The sequence below is a fragment of the Eucalyptus grandis genome, chromosome 2 (genome assembly GCF_016545825.1).
Source record: "Eucalyptus grandis isolate ANBG69807.140 chromosome 2, ASM1654582v1, whole genome shotgun sequence".
NCBI lineage: Eukaryota > Viridiplantae > Streptophyta > Magnoliopsida > Myrtales > Myrtaceae > Eucalyptus > Eucalyptus grandis.
The window spans coordinates 56,829,197-56,849,894 of NC_052613.1; the positions used below are offsets into that span (position 1 = coordinate 56,829,197).

At 40.3% G+C, this 20,698-nt stretch overlaps 2 protein-coding genes across 4 annotated transcripts; one reads left to right on the plus strand and one right to left on the minus strand.

The window, feature by feature from the left end:
• Positions 1–938: 938 nt before the first annotated feature.
• Positions 939–14,372, plus strand: LOC104434073 (AP-1 complex subunit gamma-2). The gene is made up of 18 exons (XM_010047027.3): positions 939–1,325; positions 2,589–2,891; positions 3,101–3,242; positions 4,024–4,197; positions 4,618–4,797; positions 5,241–5,395; positions 6,325–6,415; positions 6,717–6,880; positions 6,959–7,013; positions 7,663–7,785; positions 7,875–7,970; positions 8,646–8,773; positions 9,124–9,228; positions 9,399–9,658; positions 10,764–11,012; positions 11,086–11,261; positions 11,570–11,674; positions 13,773–14,372. The coding sequence occupies exons 1-18, from the start codon at positions 1,294–1,296 to the stop codon at positions 13,866–13,868; spliced, it is 2,634 nt and encodes an 877-aa protein (XP_010045329.1). The 5' UTR covers positions 939–1,293; the 3' UTR covers positions 13,869–14,372.
• Positions 14,373–17,018: 2,646 nt separating this feature from the next.
• On the minus strand, positions 17,019–19,177 carry LOC104434074 (RING-H2 finger protein ATL47). 3 transcript variants are annotated; one of them, XM_018869282.2, is made up of 2 exons: positions 18,644–19,177; positions 17,019–18,465 (listed from the first exon to the last, which is right to left on the minus strand). In XM_018869282.2, exon 2 carries the CDS (start codon positions 18,394–18,396, stop codon positions 17,206–17,208), a length of 1,191 nt encoding a protein of 396 aa, XP_018724827.2. In that variant the 5' UTR covers positions 18,397–18,465; positions 18,644–19,177; the 3' UTR covers positions 17,019–17,205. The 3 variants fall into 3 exon arrangements, with proteins under 3 accessions (XP_018724827.2, XP_010045331.2, XP_010045330.2); XM_010047029.3 differs by having other exon boundaries at positions 17,019–18,468; XM_010047028.3 differs by having other exon boundaries at positions 17,019–18,468; positions 18,574–19,177.
• Between the last annotated feature and the right edge of the window lie 1,521 nt (positions 19,178–20,698).

The following is a 20,698-nucleotide window of genomic DNA, read 5'->3' on the forward strand; positions in this document are numbered from 1 at the left end:
GAATATAAAAATGATAGATGTAATATGAGTATTCTAAGTTGGGATAATAGCACAAATAATCCTTGATCTTTGATCCAATATTGTCAACTTTAAGTTTTTAATTTATGAAATGTTGTCTTTGAGTTTTGGCTCAATATACAATATTGTTCTTGAACTTTTAATTTATTGGATATAATCTTTGAACTTTGGTCCGATGTTCAATTTGGTTTATAAACTTTTAAACATTAGATATGTACTCATAGTTTAGAGATCATATTGAATATCAGATCAAAATTGAGAGATCATATCCATTAAATTATAAATTCAATGATGACATTGTATATTTGATCAAATTTCAGTAATCATTTGTGCCATTTTTCTTTCTAAGTTTTATGATATGACAAATACCCTAACTTTTTTTCTTTTATTGTTATGAGAGAGGAAATGCATCAATTATCACAGGTATTGCATGCCGTACCGAGATCTATTAGAGGCAGGTGAACTCATCAAAACCGCCATATCGAAATGTCGACGGCCAGTTAGTTTTTTCTTGCAAGATATGCAGTAACTAATCAACGCGATTACCAGTCGCCCCAACATTTGTTCGCAATATGAATCGATCGTGCAAAAAAGGAAAAAAAAGAAAAAAAAAAGGACGAACGGAAACTGGTTAGTTACGACACCGGACGGCGTAGGCATTCGTCATCGCCGGACAGCTCCAACTCGAGACGGGGAGGGTGCCGCGCCAGCCACAACAGAATAACGCCTCGGGTGAGGATCGCGCGACGACCCACGCCCACGTGGACCAATGAGAAGCCGCCCGTGATCCCTCCTCCCGTGTCCTCCCCGGTCGCTCGATCAAATACTCCCCACCACAGGGTCGCAACTCGCAAGAACAACAGGGGAGAAATTTTCTAAAGTGCTCCGTATTTGCTTCAATTCCCCCAATTTTTTTCTTTTTTGGGTCTTCTCCGTGTAATTTCGATTCGATTCGATCGGTTCCTTCCACCATTCGATACACGAGAAGGCCACTCAGGCAAAAACACACCAGCGCCCGAAAGTCACCTCCCCCTTCGGCGTCGCAGCGGCAGATCCAAATCTCGTCGTTCTCCTCTCCCAGATCTCCGGCTCGCCCCGCCCCACCCCACGTTCGCTTCGATTCCCTGTTCTCCTCCTGCTCTTCTTCTCCGGGTGGCTGGGGGGCGATCTTGGTAGGTTGCGAGGTTTTGCTTTTGGTGCTTCCCGCCGGGAGGCCGCAATTCGGGATCTGATCCGGGGCGGGGGCAGCGTGGGGTTTCCAATCTGGATTCCATCATGAACCCCTTCTCCTCCGGCACGCGCCTGAGGTCAGCTCCGATTCTCTCTCTCCCCTGATTTGCTGCTTCTCGTTGTTGGTGTTGCTTTTGCTGCTGTCGCGAGATCAAATGCGAAGTTTTCTTTTCTCTCTTTCTCTTTTTTTTCTTTTTTTGTTTTGTTTTCGGATGTTCGTCGGCTCGCCTGTCGTTGCTCGCGACTCGATCGGGGATGACGGAGTGGGGGCGTGATTTGCTGCTCTCGCCGGAAATTGATGCGAGTTCGGCTCGGTGCTTTGGATTGCCCTGTTTCAGTTTGTGTGAGCGCGCGCAATTGTGTCCAGTAACTGGAATTGGGGAGCTCGCGTTGTCTGCTCGGGATGCTCTCTAATGTCGTAGTAGTTGGGTTTCTTGCGCTCGTTAATGGGCGTCAGTAAAGTGTTGGATTCCGTGCAGTGATGTGCTGATTCGGATATGCGCCTTTTCGGATCATGTTTTGTTCCTTTAAAATGCGCGAATCGAAGTGATGCCCGCTGACTGATGTGAGCTCTGCCTACTGATTCTGCGGGAGGGTCGTGGTATTGTTGCGACTTCCACCGGTGTCTTCATTTCTGAAGACTTTTATCATTCGATGCAAGTTTCATTAGTAGGGGAGCTTTCTGCTTTGAAATCTAGATGAAGTCCTCTGCATCGTATTGTTAGTGTTAATAGGAAGGTGGGACCAATTGCGCGTCGTTTTGTCCTAGTTTTAGTTAAAGGGCATATTTCCCTTTCGACAGTTCACAGCCTTTTCTTCGTGCTAGCATAAGCTGAGCATTCTGATCTAAAAACTGGTTTCTTCCGCATCTATTGTTCTGGCTGCATCTGTTTGGCACATTTCATTGATGTGACTCAGTTTATTTTGATAACCTGCAAGACTCGAGTGTTGACTTCAGATTGATTATGCGGTGAGGCAGAGCTTGAACGAGTTGAAAATCTTATAGGTTACTATTTAGGATGGCTATGTGGCTAAGTCCTGAAACTTTTGATATGCTGGGCACTAGTTCATGTTCTGGTGTAGAACTGCCTCAATGTCTGAAATATGTCTTTGTAGCTGCTAGACACCGATGAAGGCAACATATGGTTTGCTTTTGTTAAAACGTATTCACATCGGGACTCTTGAAATTTGGGATTTTTTCTGTGCAAAGTGGCCTAGCGTTTATTTAATTCCTGAACAACTGAACCTGAACGTGTTACTTAAGTACAACCTGTGGTTGATTGACCAAGTCATATTCTCTCTTTTAACAAGTGAGATGCTTGGTTTGCTGTCCAATGCAGGGACATGATCCGGGCGATACGTGCCTGCAAAACTGCTGCAGAAGAGCGTGCTGTTGTAAGAAAAGAATGTGCTGCGATACGGGCTTCAATCAACGAAAATGATCAAGAATATAGACACCGCAACCTGGCAAAGCTCATGTTCATTCACATGCTTGGTTATCCAACACACTTTGGTCAAATGGAGTGCCTTAAGTTAATTGCTTCTGCTGGCTTTCCTGAGAAGAGGATTGGTTATCTTGGCTTGATGTTGCTTCTTGATGAGAGACAAGAAGTTCTCATGCTGGTGACAAATTCATTGAAACAGTATCCTGTTGCAAGTATACATATAATATAATTTTCCTCATGCACATTAATTGCATACCTCTGACCTTGTCCATGATGTTTTAAATGTGCTATTTTCTTTTTATTTACCTCCACTCAAAACTTTAATGAAAAGACACTTCGTTGCTCAAGCAATTAAGGTGCACAGAACAATTTGGACCATTGTTTGCAACTGCCTTAACCACGTGCAGAGACCTAAATCACACTAACCAGTATATAGTGGGACTTGCACTTTGTGCTCTTGGAAATATTTGTTCAGCAGAAATGGCGCGAGATCTTGCACCAGAAGTTGAGAGGTTACTGCAATTTCGAGATCCAAACATTAGGAAAAAGGTGAGTTTTTACATTATTTGTCTCTGCTATGTTAACATTGTGATATCTGAGCTTTAGGAAAATACATGTTTGTTTTGCTTCCTTTGGCAGCAACAAGATTAGTCTTCACGTGGCAGCGAGAATGTTTGATTAGCTCCATCAATAGGAATTTTATTTTGTTGTCCCCCCTCGAGAACATTGTTTTAGTATTCTCTGACTTCTTTCATTTTATTTCCTTTATGTTGCATGTTACTTATATGGATAGAACCTGATTTAGTCAAAATGGAGGAAGCCTCTTTTATATCACTGATTCTTAAATAGCCAGAGGCTTAAATAGACAATGTATTTATTCAAATGTAGCATGACTGCCTCTTCTATGTTGTCTGGCTAATGGCAATGTTTGTAATGTATTTTAGTCATCCTAGAAGCACTTTTTGTGGGAAAATGCGCTGTTATATTGCTTCATTGAAAAGAAGATTTGTAGCCTTTTGTTTTCATGGTAATATTTGAATATAGCTGTCGCTTGTATTTTTCTTGGTTCAACATTGAAAGACATGTCGACTGTTGCCTTGGATAGTCAAGTGGAATTCCTGATACAATGTTCTCTCTCACATAGTCACTGATCACACTTTTCAGTTCTGGGGAAAATGCTTGTTAAGATTAAATATTAAATTCAGTGTTCTATGTGATCATGTAATTTTTCGTCAAGAAATCGCATTGTTATTTCCTAAGTGTATGGTAGCATTTGACACGTTTACTTTCCGTAACCTGATTTAATTTCAAGTTGCTGCAACTTTAACAGGCAGCATTGTGCTCTATAAGGATTATCAAGAAGGTCCCTGACCTTGCTGAGAATTTCATAAATCCTGCTGCTGCGTTACTTAAAGAAAAGCATCATGGAGTGTTGATTACTGGAGTTCAACTCTGTACAGATCTATGTAAAGTCAGCTCTGAAGCACTTGAACACTTCAGAAAGGTAAATCAATTGACTGAAGCTACAACTTCACACCATGCACCGAAGAGTTTCTCTTTCACAAATAAAGTAATGGAAAATTTCATTTTAGGTTTAGAAAATTGGCTCAATGCTTCATACGGCTGCAATGTCTTTGTCCTCATCTGTGTCACGATTTAAGGCTTCATGCTTTCCTTTATTTTATTTTTTTTAACCCTTGTCTTTTTTCTCTCTCCTCATCACAATATTACTGTAACTTGAGAAATTTCTGAAAGACATCTCCATGCTAACGGGATTGGGAAACATAAATCGAAACTGCATTGGGGAAGGCTTTGTAGAGTTTCTTGAGAATGCTCTTATTAACTGAACCAATCATATGATTAAGCTATTTCCATTTCTTATTCTGCTTTGTAGTGACTGAAACCCTGGTCATCTTCATTGTAGAAATGCACAGAAGTTTTAGTGAAAACTCTGAAGGATGTCGCAAATAGTCCATATGCACCAGAGTATGATGTTGGTGGCATTACAGACCCTTTCCTCCATATCAGGTTACTCAGGTTTTTGCGAGTATTGGGGCAAGGAGATGCTGATGCCAGTGACAGTATGAATGACATACTAGCTCAGGTAAATTAGGCATTTAATTCTCATTCTGTGAATGCATCCCTTTAAATCTAGCTGTAAAATCATTTGGCGAGAACAGTCTTTGCACAGGTTTTTTTTTTTTTTTTTTTTATTTTTTATCATCTTGTATTTAATCTAGGTTTTCCGGCCAAATGGCATAATTGTCCTTCTGTCGATAACGAAAAAACAGGTGCTATGAGTTGGTAATGTAAAAGTTGTCTCAACTCTTCTAACTTATTAAACATTTGCTCTATCTGTGAACTCGCACCTTTTGTTTTGATCTGTTGCTATGTCAGTAACACTTCAACTTGCACCTTTTGATTTGAATATATGCACTATGCAGTCATCATGAATTTTAAGCATACTGAAATGTGCAGGGAAGATCACTTGCTTTTCAGGTATGACACTTTCATTTTTTTTAACTTGTTATCTGAATGCTTGTTTAGGTGGCCACCAAAACAGAGTCGAACAAAAATGCTGGCAATGCTATTTTATATGAATGCGTGGAGACTATCATGAGCATTGAAGATAATGGTGGCTTACGTGTGCTGGCCATAAATATCTTAGGAAGATTTTTGGCAAATCGTGACAACAATATCAGGTTTTCCCTTGATAATCAAATAATATATTTGCATTTGTAAGATTCTGATAGAAGTGCCTGCAGTTGGTTTATCTCCTAATTGTTTCTTTTAAATGTAGTAATGCTCTATTTGCTATGTTGCTCGACTCCTTGTGTAAGCAATGGTATTGCTGAGTTTTCATTTTTGTTTACTCGAAATAGTTGGGTTCGCTGTTGATGCAATGTGGGAGTTTGAAATTTGGAATTGTTTGTTTTGATGTTGCAATTGTAATAGTTGACATTTATTTTCCTGATGATGAAAAATAGCTTATTATCTTGTTTTCTGTGTGTCAGCGAGAGGATGCCTTTAGTAGCATTGTTTGAAAACACATACGAGATGGAAGAAGTGCAGTCTTGGTCTGAAGATAGGATAAAAATACATAGGGATCTTGGATTTTCTTTAACCTTTTTTGGGTTTATGTGGCATCTTATAGATGTGAACTAAGGCTAGACAAAAGATCTGCAATTCTGTGGCTGATTTTATAGGTATTGCAGCATCACAATGATATGTCTAGATATTGCTTGTACCATGAAATGTCATTATACTTGCCATGACTGATAACACTGCATAGATGTTTGATTGAACTTGCTGATGAACTTGCATTAAGTAAATTTTTTTTCCTTGTTAACTGCAACATTATGGGATCGTCCACATCCCACTGCCATGGGAGAAAGGTTCTTGTTGATGCTCAGTCAGTCATAGAATAGCTACTATGACATCTGGAATGTTGAAATCCTCTGCAGTCCAAATCTTGTGCCTGTAGGGGCACTGACCTTCTTCTCTTTGATTGTTTGGTCACCCAGTCGATAAACTGTTTCCCCTCCCTTTTTTTTCCTTCCCTCTTCATGTGTTTCTAAGATTAGCTGGTTGTTTCTTTACATTTGACTATCAACATTATGGGTTTTGGTAGGTACGTTGCATTAAATATGCTGATGAAAGCTATTTCAGTGGATGCTCAAGCTGTTCAGAGGCATCGAGCAACTATCTTGGAATGTGTCAAGGTAGCATAATTTATAACTTTTCCTGGATAAATGAGTTGATCTGTCTCATTCTTGCTTTTATATCTTGAAATCTCTTTTCATCATTCAAGGGATTGTATGTGCTAGTTCTAGATACTTTGTTATGAAATTTTTCTTTGGCGTCATACGTTGGGGACTCTTGTAGATCCTTACGTGAATTTTATGTGTAATTTTGAACTTGAAATTCTAGTTTGACTTTGCTTTTCTTTTTCCCATCTTTTTTGTGAGAACCATCCTTGATTACACAGAAACATGAATATGGTCACTTGACTTGGCCTTTCAGGATTCTGATGCTTCGATTCGGAAAAGGGCACTTGAACTTGTTTATCTGTTAATAAATGAGAGTAATGTGAAGCCTCTCACGAAGGAGCTTATTGATTACCTGGAAGTAAGTGATCAGGAATTCAAAGGAGATCTTACGGCCAAAATTTGTTCAATTGTAGAAAAGTAAGTTCTCTCTCTCTCTCTCTCTCTCTCTCATGTATATTGACTATTTCTATTTTGTTTTGGTACTTGGTGCTTTAGGTTCTCTCCTGAAAAAATTTGGTACATCGATCAAATGTTGAAGGTTCTGTCTGAGGTAGGTGTACAATTTCACAAAGCTTGTCTGTTGGAGCATTTTCGATTTGTTTTCCTCATCTCTGATGGCGTCTGCTGAGCATCTCCGCTGCATGATTATGCTCACTCTTATGTCTTTATGTACTGTAATGACATTGGTAATATCCGGACTAATAATGCAATTTTCGAACTGTTTTGGTCAATGAATTATCTGTACATTGGTAATTTTAAGTCGTTTTTCCTTGAATATGGCGATGCCACTTTTGTCATCTCTCTCTCTCTCTCTCTCTCTCCCCCAATTGTCTTCTCATATTCTCTCATTAAATGTGAACTTTGTATATAGTTGGTCGCTAGGAACTTCCTTTCAAGCGAAGAGAAAATAATTTATGATCTGGAAACAGAAAGCAGCAAGAATATTGATGCTGTGTTAAGACATTGAAATTTTCCAGCACCGAAGCAAAGCACATCAGATTCTTATATCTGATTGATTTAATCATCTCAACACAAAATGTTTCCTTCCTTTCTTCCCCTTTCCAGTCCTTTTAATGATGCATGACGCACTTCACACTTTTTAACAACCATGAAGAGTCTTGTGGTTATAAATAGTATAATTTTGATGTATCCATTTATCTATTAATTAACACCTCCGTTTCATATGCTAAATTTTCTAGGCTGGAAACTTTGTAAAAGATGAAGTATGCCATGCCCTTATTGTGGTGATAAGTAATGCACCTGATCTCCATGGATATACAGTTAGGGCGTTATATAAAGCATTCCAGGCATCATCAGAACAGGTATATCAGTCTTAATTTTATCTGATAATAGTTTTGTGATGTTCAGTGTCTTCATGTAAAATGGTGTTTCTGATTGGTACTATTATCAGGAATCTCTAGTTCGGGTTGCAGTCTGGTGCATCGGAGAATATGGTGATATGTTGGTAAAAAATGTCGGGATGCTTGATGTGGAGGATCCAATAACTGTGAGTTCACTATCCTGCATGTATGTGCAGCTGTGTGTACTTTTTGCATCATCCTGGAAATGAGGGAAGGGCACAAGAAGATAGATTAAGAAGGATGTCATTCCTTAAAACTTATTTACTGTTCGAGTTGATGATGACATTTGTATGCTTAGACCTTTCTTGTAAATATCCAGCACTGTTGAATGTTCAAACTTAATAATAGATGTGGGTGACATAATCAGTTGGACATCTCTAGTTCCTCCCAAATAGTTCATTTCTTGTGTTCTCATTGTTGCATTTGGCAGTTGTATATTTGTTTTCTGGTCTTTCCATCAATAGTTTACTAGATAGTTGTGCTGCAAGCTTTTTCCTCAAGCTACTATATAAATAGCCAAAATTCTCCGAGACACTTCAAGTTGTCATATTCGTGATCATGTTTTAAATTGAGTTGACAAGTGGGTGATATTATTTGTTAAACCCTCATGGTTGCAATGATGCTTATTGTCATTTATTTGACATGGGGTTAGGAAAGTCTATATTTTGGTTATCAAATATTTTATTAACTCGTTTAAAACAAATCCAGCGTCTGCAACATTGGGTTATTTGAATTGTTCTTAGCGCTGGATGCTTAAGTTTGACTACTGGCATGCTTGTGTAATTTTTGTGAAAGAATTCTACTTGCATTTTGCTGCACAGGTTACAGAGTCTGATGCTGTGGATGTTGCAGAAATCACAATTAAACGACATACCTCAGATCTCACAACTAAAGCAATGGCCTTAATTGCTTTGCTAAAGTTGTCTTCTCGTTTTCCATCTTGTTCAGAGTATGTTGATCCTTGTCATCTTCTGGTCCAGTTTTTACCTTACAGTTTTCATCTACTTTTTCCTCTCATCCGTTCCCTTGATTATCCATTGAGGAACTCTTATGTCTTAGTGAAGGTTCTGACAATTATGCAGCTGAAGGCTTTTCTTGCCATTTTTTCAGATCAAACTTCTCTTTCTTGTTCTTTTACAGTTTTTCCCTTGCGTGGCTTACCTTTTTGCTATTCTTAAACTATGATTGGCCTCACCAAAATACAGTCATCTCTAAGTGGAAATTTTTATTTGGTTTGCTATATCACACACCTTTTCCATCCATTTATTTTTTGTTGTTTTTTTTTCCCCTTCCCTGTAGGAGGATCAGGGATATAATTGTTCAGCAAAAAGGGAGCCTTGTCCTTGAATTGCAGCAAAGATCACTCGAGTTCAACTCTATACTCGAGAAACATCGAAACATTAGGTACCAAATTGAGTTTTGCATTTTTGTTATTTCATTTGCCGCCTCCTTCAAGGTTCAAACTATCCTTCCATTGTCTGTCACTCTTTTGAAGAAAAAGCTGTTCATTTACTGCAGAACAATATGCTAGTGCATTCTCTCATAATCATTGTTTGATGGATGGCTTTGTGCAGGTCTGCTCTGGTTGAAAGAATGCCGGTTCTGGATGAGGCCACTTTTAGTGGAAGAAGGGCTGGCTCTGTTCCAACAACTCTTTCACCCTCCACCATGGCTTCTGTTAAAGTTCCAAATGGAGTTGTTAAATCAGCTGCAGCTCCGCTGGTGGATTTACTTGATCTTACTTCAGATGATGCCCCTGCTCCGAGTTCATCCAGTGGTGATTTCCTTAATGATATTCTTGGTGTTGATTTGTCACCAGCTTCAGCTCATTCAGGTTAGTTCAGAAAACATCACCTATGAACTTTATAAGCAACCATTCATCTGGGCTGTGCTTTTCATCCAGCTTCTTGTATTATTTGAGAGATAATATTTGTTATGTATGTTTGAGATATATTGTTTGGTGTACTTGAATAAAATTGAAAAATATGAGAATCTGACTCTTCTTTTGCCTCATTCCACTTTGCATCCCCTAGATCAAGAATTTCCCATTTGCCTTTTATGACTCCACTGCATACCAAAAGGACGGAACAACCTTTCCAGATGCACAAAAAACCTAATTCCCAAATGAAGACCCTCAAAACCCTAAGGCGTAATCTCTTTCTGCTCACCACACCTCAGCCACCTGCCGCCAGCAGCAGCTGGCTGCTACTCCACAGCTGCCATCAGCCACCATGTCCCAACCCCCCCCAAAAAATAAAATTATATAATAAAAAATAAAATAATATAAATATAAATATAAAAAAACCTCTTCCATCCCTCCCTCCCCCCCCCTCTCTCTCTCTCTCTCTGTGTGGATGGCATTCAGTCTTCTGAGAATAATTTTGTGTGTGCCGTGGGTGTTCGGCCTGAGTAGATTTAGCTTACTATTAGCATGCTAAAGGGGTGCTAAACTTTTTTTTTTTTTTTGGTAAGGAAAGGGATGCTAAACTTTTTAGCTCTACTGTAGCAATAATACCTCTGTATAGGTCATTTCATTGTTAATTACAAGTCATAACTACTGCTCAACTTTTTGGAAATGATCTTGCGGTTAAATAATGTCTTATAACCAATTGCCTTGGATTTTTTCACCTTTCTTTGAGCTTTCCTGAAAATGTAGAAGCAATGAAATTTCAGTGCTTAAGCTTTATTGAAAATCCAGTTATTATCATGAAGAATCACAGGTTCTGGCTTTGAATTCTGGTGCTACCAAATTTTTTGCATGAATCCTCCACTACCTGGCTATCACTAGCAGTTGAGGATACTTCTTTAGGATGATATAACAAGCTTAGCTGAGATTCTGAAGTATTTTTGTTCCACCAATCCTTGTTAACGTTAATTTAGGTATGGATGAGTTTTTAGAATTAATGCACGCATGTTGTTGACTTGTTTTTATGCATCAGGTGCAAGTCAGGCTGCAAAGAATGGCACGGATGTTCTGATGGATATTTTGTCTCTTGGAACGCCTCCCGCACAAAGCAGCTCATCTACACCTGACATATTTTCTCTCAGCCAAAACCAGAAGTCACCAGTTGCCAGTCTGGATGGCTTGTCAACATCTTCACCAGTGTCTGCACGTGCAGCCTCCTCCCAAGCAGCTTCTTCTATTATAGACTTGTTGGATGGCCTTGGACCCAGTCCACCAGCGCCTGGTAATATTTTATCAGTAGTGGATTTTCTTGGCATCTTTGTTCAGATTATCACTATCACTTTTCTGATGAACAGAAAACAATGGTCCAGCTTATCCATCTGTCGTTGCATTTGAAAGCAGTTCCTTGAGAGTTATGTTTGACTTTTTGAAGTCGCCTGGAAACCCGCAAATTACAGTGATTAAGGCAACTTTTACGAATCTGTCGTCCAATGTTTATGCAGATTTTGTTTTTCAGGCGGCTGTTCCAAAGGTAGTCCCCCACTATTGTTTACAAGTATAATGGTTTTTGATTTCCATGTGTCAATGTCCTCAGCTTTATTGTTCCCATGGACAGAGCAATCTGGTCCATCATATATGAGATGTCATTGCAGAATTATGTGCAAGTTCTGAATACATATGTTGTTCAATAAGTCGATGAAAAATTCATTGTTGATAAATTAATTGCAGTACTAAAATTAATTTGAGAAGTTAGGTCGGAATATCAGTTTCTCCCATGCCTAGGTTTCCTTTTGGGAGTTTGTCATTAAGCTGTTCTAATTTCTCATTTTTAATGAACAGTTTCTTCAGCTACATTTAGATCCAGCTAGTGGCAATACTCTCCCTGCAAATAGTAGTGGCACAGTCACACAAACTCTGAGAGTTACTAACAGCCAACATGGAAAGGTAAAGAAATCGTTGCCTTGTCTCTGTCTGTTTTCTCTACGTTCAGTGTAAAAACCATTATTTTCTGGTTTATGTTGCATTGAATGGAAAACTTTAGTTTGTTTTGATTCTGATCAGTCTTTTTTCCTTTGTCCGTATCTTCAACATGCTTAAGTAAAAACATGAATATCTTGTCCTTAATTTGGCGGTATCTTATTTTGGTCCATTGATTATAAAAATGACTTCCGCCAATATGCTGTGAAAATCAGTGATCCTGTAGAACGGGTATGATTGTTCTGAGTAAGTAGCTGATAGAACAATATGCTCCTCTTTAACTCTTTGTTATAGTAAATAGCATGCCTCCTCTGATCCTCTCTGTCTGCAGCCAATTTTATTCCATTCATGCAGCAATTGCTGCTGCTAATGATGAACTTCTTCCTGTTTGGGTTCAAGTAGTTTGTTGGATAACATCTAGATGGAAATACAGCTGCAGTTTCTTTTTTTCTTTTTGTTCTTTTTTTGGTTGGAAGTGGACATGACTGTCTTGATATCGTATGTATCATCCACTTAGCGCTTCTTCAAAGTGCAAGAGTCCATGATGTTTTGTCTAGTCTGAGAAGAACCTTTTCTTTCTTCATCATCTCTTATTTACTACCCTTTATCATGGTTTGCCGATATTCTTGTTACCATTTGAAATGAATTGTCTACAAGTAGGCTTAGCTGAATAGTCACTTCCAGCCTTTTCCATGTAATCTATTTATAACTGGTGTACACATAGGGGTTCATTTGGAAAACAAAGGTGCGCTGTCTGGTTCTTAAGGTTTAGTTTTCAAGACATATTAAAGTGGATGTTTGCTTTGTAGCAGCGTCAATCCATGAGGTTCTTTCTTGAACCCCAATAGGATTGTAGGAAATGGCATTTGTCATATACATTAGGTTTTGATGCAGCATCTTCCAATATTTATCTCAGTTTTGCATTCTCTTTATTAATCTGTACAATGTGCTTTTCAATGGAAATCTCCTCGAGATACGCTGGATAGGCTTTTTATTACTGAAGGATTCAATATGGGTAACAGAATTTAGATGATGGTTTAACCAAGTTGGATAAATGGAGGACCTCTCAAGGGCATTGAGTAACAGTTGTTTGAGGCAAGATGAAAAGCAAGGTTAATAAAGTGCTAGCCCTCTGAGGTTATGCAGATGATGACTTGTTTAATAAAGTGGTGATGACTTGTTGACAATTCTGTCCCTACCAGATTTTATCTAATGAGTGTATATTTTCAATTTGGTGATATAAGTCCGTGTACTTTGTATATCTGTTAAATGTTCCCTCCATTCAACTTCCGTTAGGGTTTTCAACAGAAGCATCTTACCTTGTAGTGTCAGAGGTTGTTACCTTACCAAACTTTTATTGAAGCTCTAATGGTGATTGGAGGGATGGACTGCATTCACAAATATACTAAGTCTGATGACTAATAACACCAAATTAAAGACACGGGGTCATTTTATAAAAGGATCAAAGCCCTAAACTGCAAGTGGTGTTTGTGCAACTGACCCTATTTTAATTTTGGGGACTGATGGGCAGATTTTGGTATATGAAGACTTGTGGGTTGGGTTGTGTATCCCGAAAGAAACGATATTAAAGAAGTCTTTTGGAAGCTTATAAGAAAGGAGGATATGAGTTACCTTCTAGCTATGGAAGAATCAATTTTTGGTCATTGCATGTGGAGGATGCACGGAGGAGTTGAGGAATTAATCATTGCACTACCTCATATGAGGTTTAATTAAAAGCCCTATGTCTCTCTTTCTTAGTAATCAATTTGCTTGGTAGGCATATTTGAGTTCGCAAGTCACAAGTTCTGAAAAATAACAGTTGAGAATATTTGATGTTACAATTCTGCTGTGCTTTATTGAAAGCATAGAGGCGTGCTTAGACTCAAGCTGTGTCTTGGTGATGTCTGTCTTGTCTCATTTGTATCTCTAGTTTTTGACTCACTGATTCAATTTGCCGTATGAGTTTGTGGGACCTATCATGAATTACATGCATCTTAGTTCTACTTTATATACGTATTTTTTTTGGTTAGCTTTATTAAGGTCATAAACCTCTTATGATTTTCAGAAATCCCTTGTCATGCGCATAAGGATAGCTTATAAGATCAATGGTAAAGATGTTTTGGAGGAAGGCCAAATCAACAACTTCCCACGTGAATTGTGAGGATGACCGATTTTTCTGGAAAGATTGATGCTGGTTTTGTGTGCGCTGTTATTTACTCAGAAAAGAAGCCCCAACTCGTGTGATTGTAGAACCGATGCAACCTAAGGCTCAGTTCTTTGATTCAGGTGCATCCATCCTTGCCTGTATTGGTTTGGATCCAATTTTTTCGAGCTTTTACTTATGCCAATGGTCTCTGGCCTTTTCCTCTGATCTATTTTTTATATTTAGTTACAGTTTTCTCCCCCTAATAGCTGGTTTTGTAGATTGTTACAGACTATCTGTACAAATATGTGGGAACTGAATTTTGCCTTTGAGGTGCAGAGAGGATCCTTTTGTGTCATTTTGGGGGATATGAGGTGCTGTTCTTCCTATGCAAGCTCTATTTTATACCCTTTTTTGTTCCAGTAGAAGTGGCAATTGTAGTGTATTCTTTTTTTGTCGTCTTAAAACAGATCTAGCTTTTGTCCATCATATTTAAATGAAGCGATTAAGCGATTCTTTTGAGATTCCAATTTTAGCATCGCTTTGTGGTGAATGGGGATAGTCTCTCTGCTGTTTAACGTCTGCATTAGAGATCGCTTATCAGATATGTGGTACTGCGCCTTTTAGAGTGGTTGTGAACAGGATCGAATGGACGATTGCATCTCCAGTGAAGAAGTGAAAGCAAACATAAGATAAAAACGATTAATTGCTTTCAAGTATTAATCATACACGGATGAGTATCCTCTTATCTACAAGGATGGATTTTCCTCCGTCGTAAAATAGGGCCCACAAAATGACGTCGCTTCAGACAAAAAGCCAATCAAGATAAGGAAAGAAACGACGTTTTCCCATTTTGGGGCAAAAGTTATGGTTTCTCATTCAGATGTATTTTGTGATGGGCAAAATCAGGATATGCAGAGGAAGGAAAATGCTTCGATTTTCGAATCCTAGAGGATGATGGCCAATCCATGGAGAGCTGCAACCTCAATCAACAAGCAGAACAATGTATTCGAGCAAAAACCTCGAAGTCCTAATCTTTTTCCTTCTGTTTTCGAAGAGAGAGAGGGTATGAGAAGCCCTCACTTTTGCCCAGAAAGGGGACGACATCGTTTCCTACAGTTTTCGGTTGGTCTTCTGCTTGTAATAACGTTTGTTTTTATGGGACGGGTTCCACGTCACCAGGCGCAGTAATTCGGGCGATACCTTGACCGACACGGTAACGGTCAAGATGGGCCAAAACTCGACCGAGGTCTGTTCTGGGTACCGGCAAAAGGTTCATGCATTTCTCTGGGACACTTAGATTGGGTTTGATAATATTTCTGTTCTTGAAAATAATTTCTTTTCAAAAATACTTTTTGTCGTTTCTATTCCCGAGAACAGTTTCTAAATATTTTAAAGCGTATGATGATTTAGATTTTTTTTTAATTTTTTAATAATTTTATTACATTTTTTTTCTTCTTTTTCTTATCCTTCCCCTAACCGGCCTTGGCCATGGCCTGGTAACCGGCCAAACAAGGTTGCTGGCCTTGGGAAAGCCTTGCCCATAATAGGCAAGGTTGAGCCTCACCTGCCATCGCTAGGTCAGCCTCACCTGGCCAAGCCGTGAGGCTAGGTGACGCCAAAACGGGCAACACCAACCTCACGGTGGCCGAGTGAGGCTCAAGAGGCCTTGCCTATGGCCGATGAGCTCAGGGCGACCTTCCTAAGGGTTGGTGAGGCTCCGACGAGGTCACCGAGGCCGGCAATCGGCTAGGCGAAGAAGAAAGGAAGAGAAAAGGAAAGAAATGAAAAGGAAAGAAAAACTTGTTTCTTGAGTTGTTCTCAAGAACAATAAACAATTTTATTGTTGTTTTTTTATTTCTGTTCCAAATCTATTTCCGAGAACAATTTGTTCTTGAGAATAAAAAAATTTACCAAACACGTTTTGTTCTAGGGAACAAAAAAACAAAAACACCTGTTCATGGGAGCGTTACCAAATGTTCCTTTAAAAGTTTGGCTGTAATTAGGTGCCAAACCAAAGTTTGTGTTTCTCATTTCTTTGGCAATTAGGCCCTTTTCGGCATAAGGCACTTAAAAGTCAAGAAACTATAGCACATCTCCGATTCATCCAGGTACATCCCACTCCACTCACTGGAGGGTAGAAAACCATCCGGACCCTGAAGTTTGTTGAGCATTATTCTGGCAAAACATCAGAATTTACATATCAATCTGTATTAGTTGGTCTCCTTTATCTCATCTCTGGTAAAGAAAGCGTCCCTTTTATCTTGAATTGATTTGTCGTGTGATGCATATCAGTAGAATCCTCGAGGAAAATTGTTATAGTTGTACCCGGCCTATTCGATGGTCTTCGCCAAGAAAAGGAGGAATATTTATCTTGTGAAGAATGCCAGCGGCTAGGTACACCGAGAATGATTTACAAGCCGATGCGACACTTCCTTATTAATTGTAAGTATGACCCGATCACAGTTTGTCGTATTAGTTCGTGAAGGGATGGGGAGACAAAAGTGCGAGCGGTCAAATTTCGAGATCGAGGATCGCACGACCCGTAAACTTGCTTTTCAGTTATGTCTGGGGCGCACTCTAGGTAATGCTCTCCACAGAATGAAAGAAAGAGGAGCTGCTGATCTTTGCTGTCTTTTTTCCTTTCTGTAGTGGGAAGATCGAAGGATTCCGGGTCAACTCCGCAAGCAATTTTCTGTCATGCGAAGGAGGAGGAATGATGAAGCATCATTGGAAAGCGAGAGCCACCCAGCAGCGCTTTTCTAGGATCCCACCCTCATTATTCGGGCTTTGACATGCCCTCTTTGAGATCAAGATCAAAAGAATTGTTCGCCTCTTATCTAAAGCGAGTGCTAGAGGAATCTGCAAAAGCAAAGTTTGATTTGACTTCCCTCTCTTATTCTTTCGATTTGCCTTGGAATTCCATTTTTCGTTGTTCTTCGCATCATACATGAACAATGTGGGGGCCAATAAAAGACGTGACTTTGGCACGACAATGTGCTTTCAAGTTACTCGACGTGGTTGGGACTTGAGACCTTCCGCAAATGTTCTGTGTTTGGTTTTCTCAGAATGATGAGCATAGGCACCGCAGGCAAGGACTTCATGCTCAGAAGCAAGAAACCCCAAAATTCGTAAGCAAAAAGGGTTGTCCTTGGATCCCGCGGCGCATGAGAATTCACTCAAAAGCAGAGTGAAGTCAAATCTTTTGTGTACAGAGAAGCAGCATCGTTCAGAGACATTTGCGATGCACGCGGAGCTCGAAATGAAAACTAACTGAAAAAGGTTTTTGCACGTGTCGAATCATATGACAAGTAGTGATGTAGATGAAAATAATACACAAAAGTAAATACCTTGCTCATGTGACCTGAGATCTACCGATCCATTGCGAACCCGAAGCGAGGGGGGCACTGCCTATGTGACTTTCTGGACTTGGGATTCTAGTCTTCTTAGACCAAAGCCAGATCTTGGAAACAGAAAAGCTTTCGCCTCTATTCCCGATGCTAATCCTCTTCCCCTCCCCAGTGTCAGCATCGGAATTGGAGTTCCCTTCTCGTCCACCGCTCCTTTTTGTGATTCCCAGGCTGCTGCCGTTGCCGCCGCCGCCGCCGCCGTCCCCACGGTTTGGGGACGAGGCTACTTGCAACTCCATATCACAAACTACGTATTGGTACGAACCCATCGAATAACACCTCCTTGAGTCCAGCTTACTGCCACTGGTACTAGCCTCTCCCATCTTTCGTTCAGCTCTACCATTAGAATTTCTCAGCTTGCCCAGTCTAACCGAAAATACCCTCTTTGAAGAAAGGATACTACTTTCTTCTGGCTTCCTAGCAGGAGGTATCCCACTCTCTCCAGCAGCAGGCAACCCATCTTCTTCCCGCGGCTCATCGAAATGAAAAACAGGGTTTTCGATTGCAATCCCATGCCCGTACAGTGACCCTCTGCAAAGAGGACAACTAGAATTGGAAAGTAACCATGTGTCTATGCAATCGATGTGGAAAGCATGACTACATAGCGGAAGCAATCTCAACTCGTCCTGTTCGGAGAATTCACAGAGACAAACGGCACAGTCGAACGGCTCTTTAAGACCCATGATCTCCTTATACCGGAAGACGGGAAGAGAATTTATGAAGGCTTGATCGAGGCCGGAGTCATGGAGATGGAACAGTTGCTGCAATTGCCCTTGAAAAGCATTAGACCCTGAGCCCTGAGGGTCTCTATTAGATTCAGGGATATGTGGAGGGTATCTATTCTTTGTGAGGAATCTGATCAGCAAGTGGAGAAAAGCAGATATGAAGAAGACAACGGCAAAGACGACTATAAAGAATGAAACTGCCGGGCTAATTTTATTACTCGAAGAAGATGATGGTGTTGATTGTTCTTGGTAGCCACCGCTGCTAAGCGGCAAAGGAGGGGAGGAAAACGAGAGAATGCGCAATGGAGTCCGGGCAGCATTAGGCTGCTCCTGCTCGATCTTGGATTGAAACAGAGACATTTCGGGACGAGGGTGTGTCCTCAAAGAACCATGAGAAGTTGTCACCTTCATATGCTCCAGCCAATCATACTGTTGCTTTGTCTTTTTCTTCCCCCGACATTAAACACAGCTCCGGAATTCCTGCTGAACAAAGCAACAGCCACATTGTTTCTTGAAATTGAATGAAGCCCAGCTTGCCGAAAAGTCAACAATGCACGGACAGGAGAAAAAAAAGAATCGATTTTGAACCAAGATAGCAAGAGGCAGCGACGTCAAGTTGCTGGCACAAGAAACCTCGATCCAAGCACACGATCCCCACCTTCCATCTCGCTTCCCTCACATCAAACCCAAGGCATTTTTCCTTGCACGACTGAGCAAAAGGGACGAGCTTTGAAGCTGCAAGGATCGTGATCTACCAATCTTCACTCTTCCCTGCCAAAAGAAGTGGAGAGCGTGCAAGGCCGAGAACGTTTACTGTAAGAAGAGACCGCCCAGCAAATCAATGGTGGCGAGATGACCTCCAGTCTAGCCAGAGCCTTGAAATGCTTCTCTGAATATGTTGCGGACCAGTAGCTTCCAAAATGGGAACAAAAATAGCTGTACTAACTAAGGAAACTGAGAAAGATAGAGAGCAGTTCTGTCGAGTTCAAAGAGGTTTTGGAAGGATTAAACGACTTGGACGAAACTTAAAAAGCCGAGTGCGTGAATTTTCTTGAAATTTGTTGAGATGATGATCAAAAAGGTGACTTTGACGAAAGCATTTTGTTGAAAAAGTAGTTTTTGAGGAAGGCTCGTGACTGCATCGGTGGGGCTTTTTCTTGATGACGGTACTGATTTCGAGGCGCCGGGAACCTCGTCTTCTTTTTCACACCTCAGCTACTAAAGAAAGAAATATATCTTCTTTTCCGAAAGTGTGTTAAAGGAGAAACTATCAACTTTAAGCATCTCCCATGATAAAGTCTGACCCTTTTTTAATTAGTTTTTTATTCCAACGTGGCTATTTTTAATTAATTATATACAATTCACGTGGCTTTTTGATGGAAAAAGAAAAGCCAACTTGGAAATTCCGGCCATCTTCGTCTTCGCCGTCTCCATTGCTCGAGATCAGATCTCACTCTTCTCATTCAAGCCTTGGTTCATTCCTTCCTTCCTATAGGCCCTAGACATCCACCTTTTCTTCCAACGACGGCGGTAGAAGCTCCAGTTTCGCCTAGAGTAAGTGCCGGAGAAGAGGAACCAAGAGGCCATGTTTTTTAAGCTTTTGTTTGCGCTCTTGAAGAGCTCACCATTCTCGTCCAAGCCTTCGCTCATCTATTCTTGAAACACGGAATTAATTCCTTACAAAGCTCCAACTCCCCATTGCAAGATTCACCTCGAAAGATTAGCCCAAATTGCCTAGTTTTGAATTGGGGTTGAAGAAGGGGGGATTTGGTCAATTTGGTTGGATTAGGCTTTCAAATTAGGGCAAATCATGCTCATCGCATAGGGTATGGATGCCGAGTCAAGTTGCTAATGAGTCACGTCGGTCCAAAAAAATGTTAAATGATCATTTTTTCATTTTCACGAGTGAAACTTAAAATGATATGGGAGAGAGAAAGTTATAGCAGTGCCGTGACACTTGTAGTGTCATTTTCACAAACTTATTCAGAAAAGCTAGACTTCTCTCTCTGTGAGTAAATACCAAGCCAAAAGGCACTTATTTATTGGATATCGAGAACTTGACTGGTGGATGAAGCGAGCAAATGGCTCCTGGTCAGCGAGGAATTCACCATGATGGATCGTCTCAACTCTGTTCGTGGTTTGATTGTATATAAATAGTCAATTCAGTGGCGTCCTAAAGTTCACCAGGAAAAAAAGAAAAAACAAAAGAGAAGAAAAAGGGGAATGTTGGCCTCCACCTCATTTTTCACCTACCCTGTTCATCCCGTGGGTCGAAGCTCTGCCGGCTTCTTTAAATAATCTACAACCGAGTCAGCAAATCGGAGTTCTATCGATCAGCCGTTCATCAATGGTAAATTTCTCGACACCTTCTCTTGGCGGATGATTCTTTGTTATTGTTTTAAGCCATCTTTGGAGATTCTGCCATCTTCAAAAATGTACCTTGGCATCATCGAGTCAGGAGATCAACTTTCATAAAATCTGAACTGATGTTTAGCCCCGGTACACTGTGAGGAGACCTGCACGAACGTCTGCAGAAATTATGAATACGAAGCGCGAGCACAACATCTTTCTATCTACTCGGGTCACTACCTTCCTCTCTTTCTGGGAAGGAAAGAACAGACTTCCGATCCTATGAAGGACTAGGCCGTCGAGTACATAACAAGGTCGGCAGCTTCGCCTCCATTCCAAGCAGGGTGACTTACTCTTTAACTAA